A 25,976-nucleotide genomic window follows, 5' to 3' on the forward strand; every position below is an offset into this window, starting at 1 on the left:
GAAATATATACACATAAATACAGATATCATGAAAATACTAGAATACCTGTATAGAACAACAAAAGTATAAATAAATAATGAAGAGAAAACTAGGCAGAGCAAGACTACGTTTACAAGAATATTTTACATGAAATTGAATCTTTAAAATACAGGTGTGTTCATGGTTTGTGTGTATGCACAAATCTTACATATGCAGTCTCTGCTTACTAGCTTTCTTACATCTGGGAGATTAAAATTAGTATAGTCTTTTGTCCACTTATTTGAACATTGTAGAAAGAATTATAAATGACAGAAAATTTTATGTTTATGTATCTAAAATTGGAGATACATAGTGTTTCACATTTCTAGGAATTTCAGATTAAATACTTGCATTCATTATATACGTGCATATGTGAGTGAGTATGCCTGGTGCTGAAGACACAACTCTACAAGTCATGTTCTTGCTGTGGAGCAATTCATTATCTCTTTAGGGAAAACATATTAGGTAAATCATTTAATCACAAAACACTATCACAGTTAATATTATAGTAATATTAGCAAAATACAGGAAATGTAGGCTATAATTACTCTGGTGTGAAATTTCTCCCATAAAAAATATCCTTTTGGAAATAAATTGTAGATGTGAATAAATTATTAACATTTAAGCATTTAGATGTTTTGAACCTTTTTGGTATCATTTTCCAATTTTGATCCTTATCTCACTACATAAATTACTAACATTAATAAACAATCAATTCTCATTATTTGCTTAATTATCTATATAAAACTTTAAATCAATGGAAACCCATAAAAGTGACTTTTAATTATACTTTCCTTAAAAAGTTTTCTTGAAATCATCTTCACTATTGGGTTAAATAATATTAATGTTAAAGAAAACTGCGTGATTTATTTATTTGTTTATTTACATTTTAGATTTGAAAAATGTGTGAGTGCTAAGGAAGCTTTGGAGACTGATCTTTATAAGCGGTTTATTCTAGTGCTGAATGAGAAGAAAGCAAAGATCAGAAGCTTGCATAAATTGTTAAATGAAGTTCAAGAACCAGAAAGGAACATTCAGCGTGAAAGGTATTTGGAGTGTCTGTTTTGAGATGACAGATACATAAATTTAAATGGAATTTCTTCCCAAACTTAATGGAAGTTAGGTGCCAACTTTGTAGCCTAGGAGATCATTTGCTAGTCTGAGGTGAGATGCTCTGGCTGTTGGAATCAGTGGGCTGGAGAATTCTCAGCATGATCTCTCCATGTCTCCCCACTGTCATAGCTGTACTTAAATCCTAAAACTGTCACATGGTTTAAGTAAGTATTATTTGTTTAATTCTTAGACATCATTAAAAATATATTAATTAAAAACTTTTATCTTCTGCAAAACTGCAGAGTTGAATACACATTTATCATTTTGGTGTCTAAGCAGTGGTTAATCTTGGAATCAGGTGGCTGAGAGTGGATGTGTACTTGATTTTTAAGGAAAAGTCACAGGGGATTTACAGCTGGTATGGTTTGGACAACTATAATTATTTTAGTCTGATTTTTATTGTTTTATTGTTTTATTTATCATTTATCCACTTTATTTTAGTGGATACAGGCTTAGATCTATTGCCTTGAAACTGAGAGAAAGCACAGGTTTAGTAATGTCATCATATAAAGAATATAACATTTGATGTCAGATGTTCCTAGTTCAGGTGCTGGTCTGAAACTGATATCTATTAGTACATGACTTTGGGCAAATACTTTAAACTCTGTGTCTTACTTGGTATCTTCATAATAAGAATAAAGGTACCTGTCTCAGAAGTTTGGGGCAATCAAATGCAAGGCAGACTGCTTCGAGATCAGTAAAACACTTAACACTGTGTGGTCCACAGAAGGTAATTTGGAGGAATAGTATTTTGATAGATGAATGATGTGATAAGAAACTGATTCAGGAGTTAATTACAGTGAACATTAGCCACATTTAGATTATGTAGAAGAGAAGCTTGTTCTTTTTTTTTTTTTAACGTTTATTTATTTTTGGGACAGAGAGAGACAGAGCATGAACGGGGGAGGGGCAGAGAGAGAGGGAGACACAGAATCGGAAACACGCTCCAGGCTCTGAGCCATCAGCCCAGAGCCTGACACGGGGCTCGAACTCCCGGACCGTGAGATCGTGACCTGGCTGAAGTCGGACGCTTAACCGACTGTGCCACCCAGGCGCCCCGAGAAGCTTGTTCTTAAGAGAGTTAACAGATAGTCTTTAAAGTGCTTTCATCTTGATCACATATGTTTCAATATATGTTTGTTTAACTACAGTATTTTTTCAGGGACATTTTTTATAATATCTTACTGGTGAATTTGATACCTAACCAAGGGTGAGCCAATACTTTATACTTCTACCTTGCTCTATTTCTAGGGAAGCCACAACATGTTCTGAAATGACTGCTGATAGAGATGCAGTCTACGATGAAAGTACTGATGAAGAAAGTGAGAACCTGCCTGATCCCTCTGTGTTAGCTCCAGGTAAGAGATATACATGTATTACCTTTGTGGAATATTTCACTTGGCTTATTACTCTAATGATAATAAACTGTAATGAAAAATGTTATGAAAAAAATCTTTTCAGGACACCTGAGTGGCTCAGTCAGTTAAGCATCTGACTTCAGCTTAGGTCATGATCTCAGGGTTAAGAGTTCGAACCCCACATTAGGCTTTCTGCTGTCAGTGCAGAGCCTACTTAGGATCCTCTGTCCCTGTCTGTCTCTGCCCCTCCTCCACTTTCTAATAAATAAACATTAAAAGAACAAAAAGTAAAAACTCTTTTCTACAAAACTTCTTTTAGGGTTTTTAGTCTAAAACCTCAAGTACTTAATGTTGAAAATAATATTTATTATAATATGCAACAGCTCATTAGCAACAAAATAGGCAAACGTACACACATACACACTCTCCAAGTCATACTATTCCTTATTACAAGGGTGCATAAGGAATAAGCAAGATACGTGTTCATGCTAGTTATCTCCAGCTTGAAGCTGGCTGCCTGTAACATTTGAGATCACCTAGCTAGAGCTATTGGTGGGTAAGCAGGGGGATGTAGAATGTTTCACATTATCTTGAGGTTGAGTCTTCTCTCGCTCTTCAGAAAAGAAATTGTAATGGGGGAGATGGGTTACAGGGGAAAAGAAGGGGAAAAATGACAGTTTAAGTTAAAGTACCTGAGCCTCACTCAGTCCCTCAGATTTAAACCCATGGATGATTTTTCTAGAGATTTAAACCTTTCCTAGAGGCAAGAGCCTCTGAACACATCTTACACTTACGTTTCTGACAGAAGCCCCATATTCTCAAAATAAATGTTTGATTCATTTATTTAGCAAATACCTTTTGAGTGCCTATTATGTACGAGGAACTATTCCATGCAGTAGAGAGCAAAACACAAAAATGTCTACTTTCATGGAGTTTATAAATTCTAGTCAGGGAAATAGACAATAACAAGATGCATAAATTGAGTATAAACTGTTGTAGATAGTTACAAATGCTGAAGAGAAAACTAAACCAGGAAAGGATGATAGAAAATGTCAGGATGGAAGTAGGACAAAGGTCATGATTTTAGCCAGGGCACCAGAAAAGGCCTTGGTGAGAATGTGACAAGTTTGTCTGTGGGGTAAGCATGCCAGGCAGAAAAAATCAGGTAGTACAAAGGTCTTGATGCAGGAGTTTTTATTAACTTTTTATTGATATATTCAAGCAATAGAATGGAGGGAGGTATGGATAAAGTAGGAAGATGAAGATAGGAAGAATGATGATATGAGGTAGAGAGAGGACAGATCATGTGTAGGGCCTTACAGGCTATTGTAAGGACTTCAAGTTTTGCTTTGAATTACATTGGACATTGTTGGAGGGTTGCAAACATGTGATGGGATCCTACTTACAGTTTTAGCAGGATTAATCTGGCTGTTGTGCTGAGAATAGAGTATACATAGTGTGATAAGCTTACAAGAAGATATAGCAGTGGGACACTGTTTCAACAATGAGTGAAGGATGTGAGTGGCTCAGACCAGAGTGGTAGCAGTGAAGATGATAAGCAACAGGCAGATTCTAGGTATGTCTAGAGGCAGCATATTTGTTGAGGAACTGGGTATGGCTCCTGAGAGAAAGACACTAATCGTGGTAAGTTTTTTAGACTGAATACTGAAGGCATGCAGTTGACTTACTGAATTAGGGGAATCTACAAGAGGAAGGTTAGGAACTGAGTTTTACAAACATTAAGTCTGAGATGCTGAGTATGGAGTTGGATATACAAATTTGGAGTTTGGGGGAAGGCTAAGTAAGGAGATATTTAAAGCTGGCTGAGCTGTCAGGGGAGTTTGAGAAGTCAGAAAAGGGCTGTGATCCAAGGACTCCACCTTAGTACATACACTTGGATGTGTAGAGGTCAGTAAGATGAGGAGACCAGCAGAGAAGGCTGAGGGAGCAGCCTGGAGGTAGCAGGGAAACTGTAGGAGTGTTATCCTGGAGAGCAAGTCAAGGAAGTATTTCAAGGAGGAGCTAGAGATAAACTGAGTTGAATGCTACAGACTGGGTAAGAAGATGAGGATCAAGGACTGACTGACTGACTGATGGATTTGGCAACACAAATTGGGGATCTTAATAAAACGTTTTCAGTGGAATAGCAAGCAGAGGAAATTCACAAAGAATGAGACAATATAATTGGAAAAGAAACAACAAGCCTAGGCAACACTTGTAACAAGTTTCACTGTAACGAAAAGGAAAGATCTGGCTAGCTGCTGGAGGGGCACGTGGAGTCAAGAATTGCTGTTGTTGTTTTCTTAGATGACAGAAATAACATCATGTTTGCATATTTATGGGATTAAGGAAGGAAGGGGGGCAAATGTTGCCACAGTTGCTGGAGTAGTGTCTCTGAGTACATGGGCGAAGATGGGATCAGATGGACAAGTGACAGGATTTGTTTAGCTTGGAACATGGGAGCTTTGCTTACTGACAGGAAAGAAAGCAGAATAAATGGACAAAGACACAGGAAGATATCTAATTGCAGCCATGGAAATTTACTGATATTGATTCAATAAGTTGGTTGATTAATCTGATTCTAATTAGATTTGAATTGGATCACACATTCAAACACACTCTCACTTTCGCACATCAGAGTTAAATTTCCTTTTATTTGGAGGGCATGCTTGTTTTACACTAGTGACCCAATAAAAAATGAAGTCATTCTTTAATAATCACATGTAATTGAAAGTTCACTAAAAAGGGAATCTGTACTCTTTCCAACTTAAATGTTCAGAATTTTTATTGAGTACAATGGTCTTTGATTTTGTTCCTTATTCAGAGTATCTCACCAACCTTTGAAGTAGATGGAAATTATTTTTGAAGAGAAAATGTGTGGTTAAATAATGGGTATATGAGAATGGGGTCCTTTATGTGTTCAGTCTGTTTTAAGCAAAGCTTTACTATAATAGTACTATTTTAAATTTGGCAGAATTTCTCTTCTCTTCAAAAAACATTTAGTTCATTGTACATTTTTTCTATGTTTTACATGGCATATTTTCTTTAATTCAAATGTAGTTCATTTGACTTATAGGCATCCAATCCTGTTTGTTTGTTTGATTTATTTATTTATTTATTTATTTATTTATTTATTTATTGCATTTAACTTGCTTTTGGCAGGTTTTGATGTCAAGAATTAAGAGCATGAAAAAAAGAATTAAGAGCACTTTCATTTTAAATTTTAGCTGTTCTTTTCCTTCTGCTTCAGTAAGAATTATTCAGGAAACTTAAGGTTAGGGATAAAAAAAAAAGAACCTCAGATATAAAATGCTTCATCTGGAATTAAGAACTAGATTCCATACATCTGAGGAAAAATATTATATGTATTACACAAAAAATAACTTTCCTTATATATGCCATTTTACAGAGACAAAATATACTAGTAGTCCATGGGATATATGAATATATATTTAATCATAGCTTTGTCTTTTGGTATTTTGTATATTATTACTATGTATTTGGACCAGAGCAGTGAAAGTTTTTTTCCTGGACTTATTCTGCCATCTTGGTAATAAATTACCTATTCTTATTGTACAAGTAAATATTTGAATTTATTGTAGGTAGTGCAGTTTCATGTACACTTTCCCTCCAGTAAGAACAAGAGGAAAGCAGTTGATGGGATTTAATACATTTAACTCTTACAGAAAGGCATTTTTTTAAATGGCTAAATGTTTAACTTGGTAGTCATTTGTATTATGCAAATGTATTTTCATTATTATTGAAACCACCAAATTTCCTCATGAGTTGTTCCCTTTTTTTTTTTACCCTATTCCTGCATAATATAAGTTTAGTGAGACCAAGACACTTGGTGATTCACAGTATTCATTCAAGGAAAAGGTCTGTTATATATATATATATATTTTTTTTTTTTGGAGATATATATATATATTTTATTTGGAGATATATATATACATAAATATATACATGTATATGTATATATATATCCAGAAGTACAATAGGGATATTGTAGTTTACAGAAAACTGATAGGTAACAGTTTTATGCATAGGCAATCTATTTTATTACTTTTTTTCTCCAAAGTTTTAAATTCCCTCCCATCATTAGGATTGTTGAGGAAATAACTGATGACAGTACTCCAATGTAATAAAGTATATCATGCTTATGTGTATGATACCATATAGTATGAAAACCCTTTAAAAACATTTAAAAGTTTGTTAGCTAAAAGATCTTGGAAGAATTCTGAATCTTGAATGTCACAGTCTATACCACCCTACAACTACATTTTATAATTTTCTGTAAAAATATAAAGCAAGGTTTACTGTTTCTAGGTCTTAATTTGTAGAGTTTCTAGGTAGGTAGCAACGGTATTACAGCCTTAGTTTAAGAAGTAAACTAAACTGCATAGTAAAGCCCTAGAGTTCATGGGTATTTTGCTTTCTTTCAGATTAAGATTATGATCTATAAACTGGTTGCAGTGATCTCTATTTATAGCTCAGCCTCTGGATTACAAAGGAGGATGGAATGGGTCACTTTCACTCTCCCCTAGTCTGTATTAACTCCTCGTGGTTTTAAAGGACTTCCTGCTTAGTCTGGACTCATCCTACCTACAGTGTTTTGTTTTGTTTTTATGTTTATTTTTGAGAGAGAGAGAGAGACAGAATGCAGCCAGGGAGATGCAGAGAGAGAGGGAGACACAGAATCTGATCTTTTTTTTTTTTTTTAATGTTTATGTTGTTTTTGTTTTTTAATTCAATGGAAAAATAACCTGTTGGGTTACTTACTATAGATTTATTTACTATACATTATTTACTATAGTTATAGTGAAACGACCTTTCCTACCGGAAATCTGTTTGTTGGGTACAGAGCAAGATAACACCTGATGTCCATGTCTGCAGAGAAACTTGAGGTTGAGTAGGTCTCCTGAATAACAGAACCTCACCAAAATACAAAGAGATCAGAGTGTAATTAGTATAGCATCTGAGTACTGCAGGTGGGCTTTCATTGGCCTCAATAATGTCTGATATAAACTAAAAAATAATTTATGGTTTTGCAGTTTTTCATATATATAGCCATTTTGACCTGTAATAATAGTAAAATTACATGAGAAAATAATTTTAAAATGTATATGAATAGTCTAAGAATTTTAACCATTATTACAAAACATTTCTTAATGTTAACATAATTCAAAATGTGTGTGAATAATTATTGGAAAGATTGGGCTTCTTTCATAGAAAAAGGCTTTTTCTTATAAAGCATTTTGAAAACTTATGCTTAATTGGCTCCTAAGCAGCCTTTACGAGAGGAATTATTTTAATGTCTCATTAATTGTTTTTAATTATTTATTTTAAATTATTAAGATAATCAATATTTTTAAATTATAATTATTTCTCTTAGCAGAAATTGACAAGATTTCTTAAAATTAGAGACCAATTAAATCAACTTTACTAAAAGTATAAATAAGAAAAATACTTATTCTAGAATGTTTTATTCTTCTTAGCTTTATTTTAAAGGTACACAACCACTAAAACAAATAAAATAAGCTTTCTTACCACTTTTCTGCATAATTATTAGCCCGCGATTTAGCACATTAGTTTAATTAGTCTTGATTCTTAACCAACAGGAAGGTCCCTGTATAACTGCTATCAGTAATTTAGGCTTCTACTTAGTTGGTGGGCTTCCTGAAAGGAAGTGTGATTATAGAATAGCCTTTTAGAAAATAAATGAATGGCTATGTCAAACAGTTGATGAATACTGATATAGTAGCTTTTAAAAATAGAACAGAATCCAAAATCTCTAAGTATCAAAGAGCTCGTTGCTTCAAACAGTGAATGTCTACTCACAGAGGGGTAACAACATGTACTGCCAAAGAGATTAGTCAGAAATTCAACTTTAGAATCACAGATTATTCCCTTAATCTTATCCAGCTTGTTTATCATAGGCTCATTTATTTATAAATTCTAAATAAAAAGCTTGATTTAGTAAAACCTGTCACAAAACAGGAAGTTCAGTTTGAGTATATTTCCTAGCAATCATGGGTTCTTATACATAATTGCTGAGGAAAGATATTATGTACTTCAGTAATCTAGATCTTCTAGTTCAAGCCCGTCATTTTTCCAGTGAGGAAACTGAGGCTTAGAAAGGTTCTCCTGTGTGTTACCTCAGTGAATACTCTGTCTCCAAATAAAATCACATTCTTAGATACCAGGGAGTAAGACTCCAAAATGCCTTTTGGTGGTGGTGGGTGGGCAGTTCAACTCTTAACAATGCAAATGTACATTCTTCTAGAGCAAGGATCAAATTTTTAATGTATTTTCAATGGGGACTATATTCCAAACATGATTCAGAATCATTGACCTAGGAGAATGGTATTTAAATGAGAAAAGATGGAATAAGATATGTTAAAAGGAAACTGCAATTTAGACTACATGACAAGATGGGAAGAAGAGAAAATAGCATTCAAACAGAAGGTAAATCACAGTCTGTCAGTTCATCGGACCGTCATTTTTCTGGCTGTGCACTGCACTGTTCAGTAAGGTAGCCACCAGCTACCTGAGACTGTTGGACACTGGAAATGTGGCTAGTCCAAATTGAAATGTGATCGAAGTATAGACTACACATTGGATTTCAGAAATGTAGTATGAGAAAAGAAGTAATATGTCTCATTAATGCATTTGTGTATTAATTAAATCTTGAAATAATTATTTTGTATATATTGAGTTAAATATATTATTACTATTAACTTCATTTACTTCTTTTTTACTTCTTAAAATGTGTTTAATGGGAAATTTAAAATTCTGTATGTGACTCATATATTTCTATTTGTTTGACATACGGATCTTGGTGTTCTAAAAAGTTCCATCTTGCGTTGATTTTGTGGTTCTGTAATAGCTGTGTATCATTGTGAAAATTAAATCAGATTGTACTACCAAGTTTTTATGAAGCTGTTAATGTAAGGGTGTGAGATCTTTAGGTGGATGTAGATGACTATGGGTGTGATTGAATATTTATATATAAGAAATGCTAAAGGGGTTACACTGTCTTATTTATTTATTTATTGTTTTTTGATTCATTGTAAAACAGACTTAAGAAAGCCTGGGTCATTTTTGTCCTTGGAAAATGAAGCTAAACATTTTTACTGATCCTGTGTAACTGCAACCATGATCCGGTTGAGACAAAAGGGGGGGTAATGTAGCGATCCTCTCTAAATCAGCTGAATGTCCATAATGTAGTATAAAGGATTCTTGCCTCTTTGTGATTGTGACAGGGATCTCCAGCACAAACAGCGCATCTGGTTCCTTGAACCAGCTCATCAACATCATTTATAAGCCATATTTTAGATCAAAGGGATAGGAAGGTTACCAGTGATGAGGTTCTGGAATGTTGCCAGCCCACCAGCATTGACATGATACTTGCTGCAGCTTCATTTGGCGGGGGGGGGGGGGGGGGGGGGGGGCTGGGTATGTGTGAAGGATGGATATCAGCAGGCTTGCTAAGCCGAGTCTGAATACAAGATGTAGTGAAAGGGAACAGTTACAAGTGGGGTGGGCCGAAGAAGGACTCAACATGAGATCCTTAGTGCCAATTTCAAGCTTTGAGGTAAAACTCACTGGTAATGAGAAATAGTAGTTGCAGACATGTATCTGTGGCACTCAGGGTTTTGTGGGGAGAGTTGTAATTTGGGGAATGGTGGAACAAAAAAAAAAGAACTTCGAGTACTGCTAGCCCTGTTATTTCTCAAGCATAATGGGTAGCCATATTAACAATCATATATATTTTTTTAATATAAATGAATAACTTGAGACTGTATCAGAGATTGTGACTGTTGGTCTTTGGTATGACCTAGGTCATATACTTTTTTTTTCCCCTTGGTAACATGAGTCTTCCAAATAATAAATCTGAATGCATTTAAAAAAGACATAGATTCCCTAGTTTTCTATAGTCCTTAACACAGAAAGGGCTTTTATATTTAATCTGGTTCACTTTATTCATTGATATCATTGGCATGATTTCTGGAAGTATTTGAGTTTGTGAACCCTGGAAAATTACAGTTATTCTGACACTGGTAACTACTGTGACTAGTTCTTCTAATTCTGATTCTTCTACTACAATTATTGTTCCTCCCCCTTTTTCTACTTCTTTACTATTAATATTGCTATTGTTGTTGCTATTACTCTTCTATTATGGTTCCATTACCTCTATTACTGTAACTTCATTACCACCACCACAACTGCTACAGACTTAAACATTTATATGGGTGCCAGAATGTATTCTAGTTTTCTTATATGCATTACTTTATTTACATGCAACAACAATCATACGAAGTATATACTGTTATTTTACAGTCAAGAGAATTGAGGCACAGTAAGATTAGAAAACTTCTAAGGCAATGCAGCTAGTAAAGTATAGAACTGGGATTCTAACCCAGAAAGTCTAACTACAGAACTTATCTCTGAGAACCCTTCCTGTGCTAACGTTCCTTGTTTTCATTTAGTAGAACACTCTATTAAAATCTAAGAGTTCGGAGAGTTTGATTTTATATTTTAAATTTAAGTGTATTTGATGCCTTCATTTTTATAAAACAATTTAAGGCTCCTAATAAAGGAAGGGTGGAGTATATGGCCTCCTTGATTTCTGACTCAATGGAGTGGGCACACATTTAAGTGGAAAAAGATATAGTTTGGTGACATTAATGCACTGTGAAGATGAATGTGAATGTTCATATCCTTCTTGGATATTCTATTATGATTTGATGGCAAAGCAAATAAGGTAGCAGAACAGTGATTTATACTTAGTCCTTGAATAAAAGGCTTGGAAATAAATATTAAATAATACTACCAAATGTCCATGTAGACATTTAAAAATATACAGACGTAGTTTTAAATATAGACTTAGACTGTATACTATTTATATATTATGTGGTGGATATAAATTTAGAATTCCTGTATCTTTTTGGGAATTGACTTTTTTTATTATTATGAAATCTCTCTTGTTGGTCTAGTACTGCTTCTTTCCCTTAAAGTTCTTTGTCTGATAATAGTATAGCTATAACAACTTTTTTTCCTTGATGTTTACATGATATATCTTTTTCATCTCTTTTTACTCTTTCACTTTCAATCTTTTATATATTTAAAATCTATAGTTGTTTTTTTTTTAATTTTTTAATGTTTATTCATTTTTGAAAGACAGAGCACAAGCAGGGGTGGGGCGGAGAGAGAGGGGGACACAGAATCTGAAACAGGCTCCAGGCTCTGAGCGGTCAGCACAGAGCCCAGTGCGGGGCTTGAACTCACAAACCACCGATCATGACCTGAGCTGAAGTCAGATGCTCAACCAACTGAGCCATCCAGGCGCCCCATACTTGTTTTTTAAACCCAGTCTAATAATCTTTCTTTTTAATTGGAGAGTTTATTCCACTAATAGTTCATATAGTTATTTACATATTTAGATCTAGATCTGCTAATGTACTCTTTTATTTATTCTCATTATTCTATTTTTTTCCTTTTATTAATTTGTTACTTACCAACTCTTATATTTTTGCTTTAGTGACTATCCTAGAGATGGCAACATATATCCATGACCTATTATAGTCTGACATTAATTTAACTTTCCTACTCCCTAGATAATGGACGCTTTAACTCCACTTAACTTTTTGCATTATTGTAACATATATTCCAATTTGCCATTTATTTTAGACCTCATAAAGGATTATTATTGTAGTATTGAAAAGCCATTATTCATTTCTCTTTAGCTTTTACCTTGTTCCTTATTTCTTTTATTTCTTTTTGCATTTATATGTTTTCATTGAAAGTCATTTTTCTTCAACCTAAAGAATTCCCTTTAATATTTCTTTTAGTGCACCTTAGCTCTTAAATTCTTTGGGTTTTGGTTTCTTTGAAATCCTTCCATTTTGAAAGGAATTTTTGCAGGTATAGATCTGTAGGTTGGCAGTTTTTTGTTTGATTGTTTTGTTTGTCTGTTTTAAGCACATTGAGGATGCCACTGCATTGTCTTCTGGCTTCTTTTCTGTTTATTTATTAAAAAAATTTTTTATGTTTATTTTTTTATTTTTGAGAGAGAGAGAGAGAGAGACAGAGCATGAGCGGGGGAAGAGCAGAGAGAGAGACACACACAGAATCTGACACAGAATCTGAAGCAGGCTCTGGGCTCTGAGCTGTCAGCCTAGCGCCCTATGTGGGGCTCAGACTCGCACACTGTGAGATGATGATCTGAGCCAAAGTCTGATGCTCAGCCAAACCCAGGCACCCCCTGGCTTCTTTTCTTCAGGTTAAGGAGATTCTATCCTGTTCTTTCTCTTATCCTTTTCTCAGATTCCAGTTACATCTATATTAGATTTTTTCCGTATGTCGGAGTTTTGATAAAGTATGAAGATATGTTTCTTTACATTGGGTAGTTAGCTGCTTGAAGGTGGTACTCCCTCAGTACCTGGTTCATTCAGTGTCATGCATTGAAAAGGAATGTAATAAATTTTTTCAAAAAAAAATTCATCTAGTGAATACAATTTGTGTGTGTTCTCCATATTGTTTTTTTTTTTTGATGGAAAATGTATGTTAAATGCTTTGAAAGTGTTTTTACCCCCATTGGTGAAATGTTTCAAAATATATAAAAGTGCCTAAGCTAGTATTGAGCATTATGTAGTCATGTACAAAGTGGGGCTATAGTAAACTGTTTGTGTAATTAGTAAACAGTTGTCTTAAATTATCTACATGCTTCTCTCTGGTTTGCATGCTGTACTCTATGACATGCATTTTCAGAATTGTTGTCTAAAGAGTCATTAGCTTGTTTTTGAGTTGGGATGATTTCAGCTGCAGTTAACACTCAGGTATAGGTAATGATAATGACTTTATTATCTCACATATCAAGTGTGAACATAAAGCATTTCCATTGTTGAATAAGTCAGTATCCTCACAATGTCATCAAGAACTCAGATGATCATATCTATCATCACTATCACACTTAAACGACCCAGGCTCCCTGGAAATGAATGTTTTCAAGAATTCCTATAATAAACTCAACAGTGCACAGTTCCTGCAAAATTTGAGTCCACATATAAGATTTTAGAAGTTGGCCCATAATGAATAAGCATCCATTCACAATAGGTATAGAGGTTTCACAATTTTCAAAAACACTGCTTTGAAACATTTGTTGTTGTTGTTGTGTTTTTATTTGTAACGTAATCTTGCTGGTAAATCTCCTTCATTAAAAGAAAACAAAATTTTCCCATAATGTTCAAAACTAAGGTGGAGTATGCTGGATGCTGATTTTTAAGTATAAACTCGCTTCACCAGTTTTGGGTATATTCTCTTCCATAAGGCCTTTTGTGATATCCTTCTTTTTTTGTTTCATCATAAAAATTCACAGTTTCCTATTTTTTTTAATTAAGATATAATTAGAGGCAGTGCCCCTAAATGTCTCTTTATTTGCAATTTGAGATCTTTGTGCATCAATAATGGCCAAATGTTGGCAATTTCATGTGTTTCAACCTAATATTTGGTTTGCTTGGTGCAGAGAAATAGTGACCACCTTGATTTGGAGACGACTTGCCTAACACAAATTAGCACCATCACTAAATCCCACCAAAAGGTGATTAAAATCAACAGAAACAACTCTAGAATTTAAGCACTGTAGTTTACATTTTCCATCTCTCTTGATCTGATGCTCTAGTGCTTGTCCTTGGAGGCAAGTTTTATGCTATTCAGAAGGACTGGAAATGGTGTTGCAGTATGAATGGGAACTTTAAAAAAATGTATTGTGTGAGTTGGTCTTGAGATATTAGTCTTTGGCATACACTGTAATACTCTCAGACATTATGATGGCCGCCATTGTGATGTGACTTTGGTGACCCAAAGGTTATTAAAACTGCAGGGGCCAATAGTGGTGACAGTGATGATGGGGTATCAGGGATGATTCTATTATTGTTAAGAAACCAAGAATGGATTCTGAAAAAGATGCTATAGGCACTGCTTTCCATTGGTTTTCATTTAAAAAAAAAATAGTTAAAATTGAGTACTAATAGGAAGAAAACTTTGAACTAGAAAAATATTTTCTTAGACATGATCTTCATTCCATTAAACCTATATTCCAGGAGATAAACGTTAAAAATTTTCTTTGCTAAAAATGTTTTGTGACCAAGTAAGTTTGGAAAACACTGAGTTAATAAAAATTAAACATATTTCCTTACTTCTAAATAGGTCAGTCTTTAATATGCTAATTAGTATGCATTTTCAATCTTGTTAAGTGAGTACTACACCATGTACCATTTTCCACAGTTCAACATTTGCATTATTAGAAAGTTAATTTATTTCCAACAGAACGTGAGATTATTGAAAATTAAATAAAGCATATAACAATATTTGATATACTTTACTTTTTAATTTGGCCTTCTATCCTGCAGTTAATTTCATTGATATTAAGCTAGGTCTTTAATAAACAATGTTTGCTGAAATAGAGGCTCCCTTACACAGCTCTGTGCATTTGTCTTTATTCCCTTTCATTGGTTATTCTGTTTCAGAGATGTTTGTGGCATCCTTAATTTGGAAGTACAAAATGATGAAGTTAGGTGATAATACATTTTGAAATAAAAATTGTACTAGTATCGATTTTTGAGAGATTTAAAAAAAATACATAGGTTGAGTTTACCTGGCAAAATTCTTGGCACTCTCCTTATTAAAAAAATACAAATTTCAAAGGGTAATTATTGTTGACTTTCTTTGTAAAAACTCTTCAGGTTTCTTTTCCTGATTTTCCACCTACAGATCAAGCTCTTTCTCTGCTGTATTATGGTGTATAGCTTTTCAAGGTAAAATAATTTAGATTTTGTTACCATTAGAGTCAGAATTCACATGAATAATATCTTTAAGACATTGTGTGTACAGACTATTATATACTTGCTGTAATTTCCATTACAAAAGAAATCAGGAATAATGAACCATTTCTTTTAAAAATTTAATTGCTTTTTAAGTGACCACCTTTTGTTTAAACCCAAAGATAAACAAAAGAAACAAACAAAAAATAGCATCTGATAATTATATGGAGAACTTCCCATAGACATGCTGTCAGTCAAAGACTTTATTTTCAAAGCCAAGTTGTCATAGCTCAGGTTACAAAGAGTATGATCAGCAGAAACTCAGAATAAGAAGTGAATTGTTTCAAAAACATAAAATGAAGGTGCCATTACTTTATTAGTATCTTTCTGTTGCTTCACCTCATGCTTATTTAGGGACAAAAATTTAAAAACAAAAAATTAAATACTTTAAGAACTAACCTGCATTCTGTCTTGGAAGGAAATTTTGACATCTGTTGAATCACTAGCTCTTTGGAATTATGGGGAGGAAAAGTTACCTTTTTGTAAGAATTCCTTTTGGCCTAGAATTGCTTGTTTAAATGTCACATAAATTGTAATAACTCACGTGATTTAGATGGTACCACATTCTAATCCTGCTTCCTTATTTGAACGTTAGCATCATGAAAATAAAGTGTATGTCTGTAAGGAGAGCTAGCATAGCCTATTTTAATGGAAAGATTTAGAATGAGCTGAGAGCTCATGTCTAATCTTCTCTTTATTATTGTGGATAGAATACCTTTTTCTTACCTCTATCTCAGGCAGGGATTCTGGAAGCCATGTATCAATAATATATGTGAAAGTATTTGCACTCTGTAGGTTACACAGACTAGTATTATTCTAATCAATGTTATTCTTTAATTTAGGGATATATGGATTTCAAAGAACTTTATAGATAGAGTTTTCCTTGTTTCCCATACTCTTTGTTCTCTGTGTTCTAAAAAAAGTGTTGTTTCTACCTCACCAATCATAGTGCCTTACACACAGTAGGATTTCTAACATTTGTTCATTAAGTAGTAAATGGTTCCTTCACAGTATAATTTAATATCTTTGAGATGAACACAATAAATACAATTTTAATTGGATTATAATTTTTAACTCATCTTACCTGCCATCTTGTTTGAACACTATTAGTAAGAAGTTGACACGTTTGGACTTCTATCGTTATCTGGCATAGCATCAGAACTGCCTCAGAGTTTATTTTAGCATCATCGTATTGCTAAACAAAGCCCAGCAGTTATGACTTTTGTTTGGCACAATTTCCTACCTATTTCAGAAGGATAAAGTATAATTTATACTAGTTGTTTTTCCCTAAGCTTCATAACACTTATTTAAACATTGTGTTATACCAAATAAGCCTAAAAGACTCCATTCATTCTCTGTTCTCTGGCTGGTATGCCACTTACTCACAGATTCATTGACTATGATTGATTATAAACTGCCTCTGAGACCCACTTACATGGATTGGTCATTTGTTAGAGTTTAAATGAGTCACAATTCCCTCTGCTGTTCGACTTTACAACATGTAATAAGGTGTTTTTAATGACTTTCATTGCAAAATGCACTCCTTTTATCTGCAGACTAGCCTGGTTTAAATCTCTATTTTGTTGGACACTACTCTAAAGAAAACTTTTATCCCCCATTATACTTTTCTTTCCATGAAACCATATCCTAGAATATTTTAAAAGCCAGAGGGCTTTCTAATTATGCCTCCATTAAATATTTTCACAAAAATAAGCATTTACAGTATTCTACATCAGCCTTTTCATCAAAGTCACCTTTTACATTTGTTACATTCCTGAACAATTTTTAAATGCACAAGAAACATCATCAACATAGTTGTGCACTTGCCTGATGGTGAACTTCTAAAGAAAACGGATAACACCATGGTTTACTCATCTTTGCTACTCAGCATCAGCACGGTGCTTTGCATTTAATGGATAGCCACGTTTTTGTTTTTTTGTTTTTTCAATTGAATTGTCATAATATTTGCATAAAAAAATTATGAAAAGTCTTACTAGTGACTGCTCCACAAAGGTCTCTAGTAGAACTGTTACCTAAAGCCAAAAAATCATGAACAGGGGCTCAGCCTGTCACATAATTCTCAGGTGGCTGGGCAAAAGACCAGGTGTTAAAGCAATAGGACTTTCACTGGAAACTTTTTTCAGTTTGGGGAGAACTGAATATGTGGAGTTTTGTTTGAGTATGTCTACCCTTTCAAAACAATATCAAAATTAGGGTGCCTAGGATTACTGTAATCAAATTTTGTTCAGACCAAGGTCATTGAGTCTGCTAAGTTTCTAGTCAAAAAGAATAATGGAAAAGTGAATCAACATTGATTTTATGCTGCTCCGTGTGGGATGCTGTGCTAGGTGCCTTGCATAATGTATCTCATTTCATCTTGACCACAATCAATATCGGGCCTTCTAGCTCTCAATTCTAAAGAGAGATTAAGTAATTTGTCCAAGGTCACACAACTAGTAGGAGAAGCAGCCAAAATTTGAACTCACTTGTGGGTGATGGTAAAGCCCATGCTGTTTAATTACCCACTCTGTTTTTCAGGTTCTTATATTATTAATTAATAACTAGATTTGGTTGTTAAATCTTAACTATTTTATATAGGTCAACTGGCAAGATTTAGTGTAAAAATGAAGTAAAACAGCTTTTTTTTTGTCATTTATTATACTGGAAAATAGTTACTAAGACATTATTTAACATTCATTTGAATGCACAGAAAGGATCGATCTGAGATCAATATAAATCTTATTTCTCTAACTTTGACTTGGATAACCACGTGTTCCTGTGTCCAATTGGCAAATGGAAATACTCGACTGATTCTGATTTTCTCTGGAAATGAGTCCAGAAGAGAGAATCAGAGCCTCCTCTACTCTTTCCTAAGGCACTCTAGAGGAGGTTACTGTTGTTACTAATCAGCTGCATTACTGATGCAGTTTCAAGTTAGAATAATGTAAGTTGATCTTTTGTTTACTGATTGCCTCATTAGGGGGAACCTATTCTTCCTCAGAAAAGAACAGATCTCTCTTGAGTTTTATGTATTAGAAACCTTTCCTTCCCACCACTTCTTTTCTTTAAAAATTTTAGTTAACAGCAATAATTACTGAGTGATTTACACCACAATTATTTGTAGCGCTATGAAAATCTAGGCTTCAGTTGTAGATCTACCAATAACCATTCTGATCAAGGCATTTTTTTTTTTGACCAATCTATCTGCATCTCATTTTTCTTATCTGTAAAGTGTAAGAAGAAAATTTGATAATCTGTGAAGTTCAATCAGCTCTAAATTTGTAATTTCCCAATGTACTTAAAGGGTACTTTTTGTTCTGTAAGAAGGTCAGGGAAAGTCAGCAGTGTGCCAGGAGATAACTGTAATGTTGCTTGGTAGGTAGAAAAATGTTCCTAAGTTTTCTTGTACCTATTGCCATCCCAATAATTCTGAAAAGAATTAGTCTTCTAAATGGTGGAGGAGACTGTATTAATGGAGGCTACTGTAGGTTTAAAGGGGTTTAAATTTGGGGTGCCTGGCTTAAGCGTGCGACTCTGACTCAGGTCATCATATCACGGTTCCTGAGTTCAAGCCCCATGTTGGGCTCTGGGCTGATGGCTCAGCCTAGAGCCTGCCTCAGATTCTGTATCTCCCTCTCTCTCTGCCTCTACCCCCCTGTCTCTCAAAAATAAATAAACATTAAATTTCTTTTTAAATTAAATAGGTTAAAATTTAAACCCCTTTAAATATGTATATTTATATATTTATTATTACATAAATATATAGTTTAATACAGTACCTGTCACATACTTAATAAAAATGAGCTGATTTAGCATTGTTATTAATATTACTGTTACTATTTGTGGTGGAGGTGATGGTCAATACCACTGTTAAATGCAATAACATACTGCTATTTTATGTAAATTTTCAAAAAATATTTAAAGAAAATATGCTAGTAGTCTAAATTTCTAGTAATTCAAATATTTAAAAAAAATTCCTGGAATTTGGTAATAGATTTATGAAGAGATATAGTGATGGTCCTCAGAACGTAAGATCTTGCCTCTTGAACAAATACTTTTGGTTTGGGGAAAGGATCTGCCAGGCTTTAGAGAATGTGAGTTGTTAGGATAAACAGTGAGCTTTCATACCCCTGGGCACTTTCAAAATTTGGACAAAACTGCTGTGCTCTAAAGATTCTTTTAGTGCTTATTTGGGTCAGTAAATGTTATTAAATGCACACAAAGCCCTTTCTTTAGGAAATTCTCTAATTTGCAGGCTGTTTTTCAATAACACAAAAATAAACATTAAAGAATGAGGTAGAAAAAATATAATAATAAACAGTAATAAATACTAATAGACACAAAGTGTTCATCTTTGTGTATAAATGAGCAAATGAGAGCACTGTATTTGCCCAAGTGATTTTGTTGATGTTAAAGTAAGTCTGACTTTTCCATGAAGCAATTTATTTTTCATAAAAGAAAGAAGCTTAGGTCATACCTTTTAGCTATATGGTTTTCAGGTTCATCAGTAATAAAAATTTAAACCATTTTCTCAGGAAATGTAAAGGTTTTTAAGATACTGAATTTTTGAAGCCTAAGGAACTAGGCAAAATAGTTTTAACTTTTTCTTTAAGAAATGGTTAGTTGCTAGGAGACCACAAATCGGTGCTAATGATTCCAAGTTTCAGGCAGCTTTCAAGTAGGCTTGTATCTCTTTAGAAAAGATGTTTAATCCTGTTCACCCCAGACTATGCCATTAATAATTAAATGCCTGATGATTCTGTTCTCACAGAATTTTAAAGTTTGTTGGAGAAAAGAGAAATAATTGGAGGGTAGAAGAAAATAACATGTTAGAAAGCATCAGATTAATTTATGCCAACATTTGTTAAATGCCTTTTAGGTAGTGGGCCTGAAGTCTGACTTCAGGGAAGCCACATTAAATCAGATGTTGTCTCTGTCTTTTAGGATTTCCCTCTCTAGTTGGGGAAAGAAACATCAAAACAATTAATTACAATGCAAAATAACAAGTATAGGGTCATGGAAGGTACTCAGTATATGATTAAGTGAATGAGTGATTAATGAATGAATGTTTCCAATGCTGTGTAGAAAGTCTGAGAAGGTAAAGAAAAAGGAATGTCAGTTGTTGATGTTTGAAGTGTATATTGAAGAGTAGTAGAGCTAAAGAGTAAGCAGGTTGAGAAGGCAGCCCAGAACATTCCAAGTGGAGAAAAAATACCATATGCAAAAGTATGAAGGTGTTTTTTTAAAAAAAAGTATGAAAGAATAGGACATATTCAAGGAAGAGACACAAGTTGTATGTGACTGGCTAAAAGTGCAGATGGCATGGAAGAATGGGGAGAGATAAGCTGGATTTCTAGAATATAATACACTGACATTTTGGAAAGGTAACTGATTTGAGTGTGGAAGACTAACCAGAAAGAGAAAAACAAGAAGGTGGAGATGAATTAAAAGGGCTTTGAATTAAAATGAGAGAAAATAATGTCCTCTGAGATGGAGGGGGAGACACGGAGAGCTATTTGGAGACAGGATTGACAGAACTTGATGATTTATTGCAGAAGGATGAGAACATTCTGACTTTTACATTTCTACCTTAAACTAGTAGGTTGATGGTAAGGCTAGTGATCAAAATGAATGATTTAAATTTTTAAAATTTAAAATTTTCAGATATTGAATTTGTGCTTTAGGAATCTCAGATTAAAAAAAAAAATGTCCCAGAAATAGTTGGAGCTGTGTGTCCAGAGCAAGGGAAGCACACAAGGGCAGTCTCCATATTCTGTAGATGACAGCCGAAGCTGGGAAAAGTGGGCAGAATCACCCGGGAGAGCCAGCTGCATGAGATCCTGGGAGTCCTGAACCTTGTCCTCTACAAGCACTGTCAAGAAGAGCAAAAGTAGGGCATCTGGGTGGCTCAGTTGGCTAAGCAGCTGACTTTGGCTCAGGTTATGATCTCATGGTCCATGAGTTTGAGCCCCGTGTTGGGCTCTGTGCTGACAGCTCAGAGCCTGGAGCCTGCTTTGGATTCTGTGTCTCCCTGTCTCTCTGCCCCTCCCCTGCTTGTTCTCTCTCTCTGTCTCTCTCTCTCTTTCTGTCTCTCTCTCTCTCTCAAACATAAATAAACATTAAAAAAAGAAGAAGGGCAAAGATTAGTTTTGAGGTGTTTCTTAGAATGCAAAATAAGTAATACAGGTGAATGAAAACCAGTCTTTATATATAATTGGCATCTAATGAATAGCCCACAAGACTTTGAAAGAGTGATTCATTCACTGTGTTAAATATTCAGTAAAACAAAATAAATAAGAAAATTAAGTTGTAAGACTTTTAAGTTAATACATTTGGTAAATCATTTCACTCATTTAGTTTAAAATCCAAGAAGCACAACATAATTTTATACTAGTTTCTTTTGTAATGAATGTAATGGATAGGTGAATTAATTTTGTTAAATTGAATAATACGTTTCCAATCCCAGTTCACTGATACTTTTTTCTTCTCACATCAGAAGAAAAATCTCTTTCAAAAGTGCCTTATACTCTAAGGTAAGAACGTTTTCAACTGAGACCCACAGTAAGAATATATTGCATATTTCAGCCGAGTATACACATTTATATGTGTATATAAAGCTGACACATTTCATTTCATGAGACACTACTCACACTGTTACATCTCTTGAATTCTAATGTTCTCTAAGATATTTTGGTTTTGAAAATCTGGTTACCATCCTCTTAATTTATAACTTATTAATGGGCCCTGACCTGCTCCAGACAGTATTTGACCTCCTTAATCTCTTTTCAGTGTTTTGCTTTATTAATGCCTATTCTCTCACCTTCAAGGAGTCTCATCTGTGAAATTGTAAATGTATTCAATTCTCCTTTATCCTAAAATAAAAAAAAAAAACTTTTCTCTCTTGTTCTACTCATTTTTAAAATTATTATTGAATCTAACCTTCATTTACCTTCAAATTTCTAATATATAATCAACACTTGCTACTTCAGCCTTCCTGTCACCTTGGTCCTTTTCCCTGCACTCACTTAGCAATCTCATCCAAAATCACTTCCCTCGATAATAGCAAATCACTTATATAACAGTTAATGTGCCAGGCTAAGTACTTTACAAATATTAACATATTCAACATACAACAGCATAAAGTAGGTACTATTATTATCCACATTGAGATTCAGTAGCTTGCTCAAGGTTACACAGATAATAAGCAGGGAAACTGGGCTTCAAATCCAGGTGTCATATATAACTCTCTCTTAGACAAATTTATGTAACACCACCGTGCTGTTTGTGTTTTTCAACCAAGATATATTTACACCCCCCTCCTCCTGATGTATCATTTCCGTTTAAAATCAAACTTATCATCCTTAAAGACTGACATGTAATATTGGAATAATAATGTAGAAGTAGTAGTGATTGGTAAGTGGTCTGGCTATGTGCTCGTCTTACTTCATGGGATAAGAATGATGTCTTAAGGGATGTGGTGGCATTTCACAATGATGAGGAGGTTGGTTGAATGCCCAGCAAAAATGAAAATGTATTTATGGATATATTGGTTTGCTAGGGTTGCCATAATAAAAAAAAATACCATAGCCTGGGTGGCTTAAATGACAGAAATCTATTTTCTCACAATTCTTGAGGCTGGAAATCCAAGATCAAGGTGTTGGCAGGTATAGTTTTTCATGAGGCCTCTCTCTCCATCTGCAGATCGTTGTGCTTTTTGCTGTGTCCTCTCGTGGCTTTTTATTTGTATGTGAGCATTTCTGGTGTCTCTCTTCTTATATGTATACCAATCATATCAGAACAGAGTCCACTCATATAACCTGACTTAACCTTAATTACCTCTTAAAGACTATATCTGTAAATATAGTCATATTCTGAGGTACATTGGGGGTTAGGTCTTTAATACATGAATCTTGGGGAGACACAGTTCAGTTTTGAACAAGGAGTTTCTTAACCATGAAAAAGGCAGTCAGTTGCACACAATTACCCTGGAAAGGACTGTGGGTCAATTTAATGAAAATGAGAGCTAGCAGAAAGATATCAACAGAGCATTGATCCTGAATACTGACATCAGCAGGATAAAGGAGGCAATAGATGAGGAAATTGGAAGCACATTTTAATGATGTGTAGGAAGGAAGGGCAAGAAAGAATAATGTGCTAGATTTGATGACCTACCCACCCTCCTTATATATAAGCCAAAAGTTGATGTTCAGGGCTCTGAATAGCTTATTTCTTTGCTGTGTACCTGTTGCTCAGAAAGACTTGAATTAATGGAGAGCGGAATAAGCAATAGTGGGGATGTGGCAGATGAAGGCAGGCTCTTAGAGCATATCTTTTTGAGATAATGTTTTTAGAATTGAAGGGGTATACTAATTTAAACATGTAATGTTTCTACAATTCTAAGAGCTGTACTATTTTATAATGGTGAGTGTAGTGAATATAACTCTCCTCATTATGTACTCAAAGTATTAGCGACTTCTTCCTTATTATGGATCACATTTTCCTATTCTACATGTCCAGTAATTTTTTTATTATAATTTATGTTGTTGAGAGTCTGGAATCTGTGGTCTTCTTTTAACGAATGTTGAGTTTTGCCCTGGCAGGTAGTTAATTTACTGGCAAATAAACTTGATCCTTTTTTCCAAGCTTAATTGGGGTGGCTCTCCTGAATACTTAGCATTTTCAGTGTGGTATTTTACTGTACCAGTGAGATGCTCTGCATCTCATAGTATATGTCACATTTGTGATTTTTTTTTTTTTTTTTTTTTTGAGAGAGAGAAAGAGAGCACATGTGGCAGAGGAGGAGGAAGAATCTTCAGCAGTCTCCATGCTGGGTGTGGAGCCCAATGCAGCGCTCTATGTCATGACTGTGAGATCACGACCTGAGCCAAAATCAAGCGTTGGACACTGAACCAACTGAGCCACCCAGGCACCCCTTTAACATTTGGAATTTTTATTCAGGTGACAGCTCTGGCTATTTTCTACTGGGCCTTACAGTCTTGCTCAGTGCATGTGCAGTTTATTATTCATCTAACAATTTGAGATGTCCCCTTTTGGGGACCATTTTTGTTTACAGTTATCTGTTGTCCAGTGTTTTGCACTGCAGGTTCCAACTATTTCAATAGTACCAAATTCTAATTTCTGCCTCAACACAATTGAGTGAAATCATTGTATTCTACTAGGGCTCCATCTACCTCCCTGTACTGAGGTCCAGAAAATGCCACCAGTCAGAAACACAGAGTGATCCTGAACTCACCTCTTGTATTTCCCTTCTTTCTGTATTCATAGTCCTATACTGACTGTTGTCCACTGTTGAAAACCAATAAATTCTTGTTGAGAAGATGAAAACATCTTTAACATGAGTTTTGATAAAATTAAATTCAGCTTTCTAGAGGTTGCTTTCTGCTGAGGTCAGTTTTACATATTCATACTAACAGAGCTGTTTTGAAGAAGTTAAACATTGCTATATATTAGCAACATAACAAAGATAAGTCACACCAGCTTGAAACATTAATGTAAAATACTTTATAAAAACCCCATCCTGAGAAGGAGCAGCATGTTAAAATCACTTAGGTTGGGAAAAGTGTTCTGAGAATGGTTCTAACATTAAAGAAAGTTTGTTTTCTTAGCTTTTGATGTCCTCGGGTAACAAAATCAACATTCTTCTGTATTTAATGAAAATAGGTTTTGAAATAGCAACAGGTGTTTTGGTAATAAAAAACTATTCATGGCTTAAATCATTAGGGTCCCTTATTTTCTTTATTATAATTACTGAAACAAGAGATTTTGAAAAAATCTGTTGCCATATAGACTTGAAGAAGGAAGTCTAGGAAGTGGCCTTATTAATTTTTAGACTTATCCTGGTTAGTGTAACAATTTAGAGTTAGTAGATTTTAAAATAATTTATTGTCTAAAAACAAAGCAGAAACATGTGGTTACTGGAAACCTAGGAATATAATTTTATTGGCATCATAGAAGTAACACATTAATACATATAAGGTAAATGAGGAAAAGTTAGTGACAAATTATTTTGTGAATAATTGTGTAAGATTTTTTTCATGACTGTAAACATGTGAGTTTATTTAAATTTTCAGTTTTAAAATGTTCATTTGATATCTGCATTAAGGAAGAATAATTGTTTATCTAGAAAATGAATATAGATAAAGTAAATAATTGTTTGAAAGATATTTTAAGATATATCATTTGATCAGAGAAGAAAAAATACAAATTAATTTTAGATAACAGTTTGGTTAAAATTTCCTTCTTTTCACCCTCTCTTTCCCTCTCTCTCTCCCCTCTTTATCCTCTCTCTCTCTCTCTCTTCCTACCTGTTTTCTTTTTCTATTTAAAAACAAATTTAGATCTAATATTATTGTATATTATTGTGATCTAAAGAAGAAAATTTGAGGCTAGGTCTCCCAAAGTAGTGACATAGTTCTTAGTTATCTGGATAACTCAGAGATTTGAGTTACTTTTGTGAGAGATGGCATTTGTTTATCTGGATACTTGTCTCTATACCCTCATTTTCTATAGCTTTAGAGTCATGGTAGTAAGATGTATTCATACCATCCTCTTGCCCACCTTGATCGTTTATGATTGAATTGC

The 25,976-nt window shown here is 34.2% G+C and overlaps 1 protein-coding gene across 8 annotated transcripts in view; it reads left to right on the forward strand.

Moving 5' to 3' along the window:
- Positions 1–25,976, forward strand: part of XRCC4 (X-ray repair cross complementing 4) — a 297,500-nt gene that overhangs the window by 91,638 nt on the left and 179,886 nt on the right. For 7 of the 8 annotated variants that reach the window (XR_003413807.2, XR_008299483.1, XR_003413805.2 and 4 more), the window contains exons 5-6: positions 913–1,065; positions 2,384–2,490. Coding sequence is in view for 5 of the 8 variants with exons in the window: in XM_053224611.1 (XP_053080586.1) it covers positions 913–1,065; positions 2,384–2,490 (260 nt within the window). In the remaining 3 variants the exon portion in view is untranslated. Of the gene's footprint in view, positions 1–912; positions 1,066–2,383; positions 2,491–24,153; positions 25,327–25,976 lie in introns of those variants that run through there. The other variant, XM_053224614.1, reaches the window with a different exon arrangement.

This window comes from Acinonyx jubatus, chromosome A1 (genome assembly GCF_027475565.1).
Source record: "Acinonyx jubatus isolate Ajub_Pintada_27869175 chromosome A1, VMU_Ajub_asm_v1.0, whole genome shotgun sequence".
NCBI classification, from domain to species: domain Eukaryota; kingdom Metazoa; phylum Chordata; class Mammalia; order Carnivora; family Felidae; genus Acinonyx; species Acinonyx jubatus.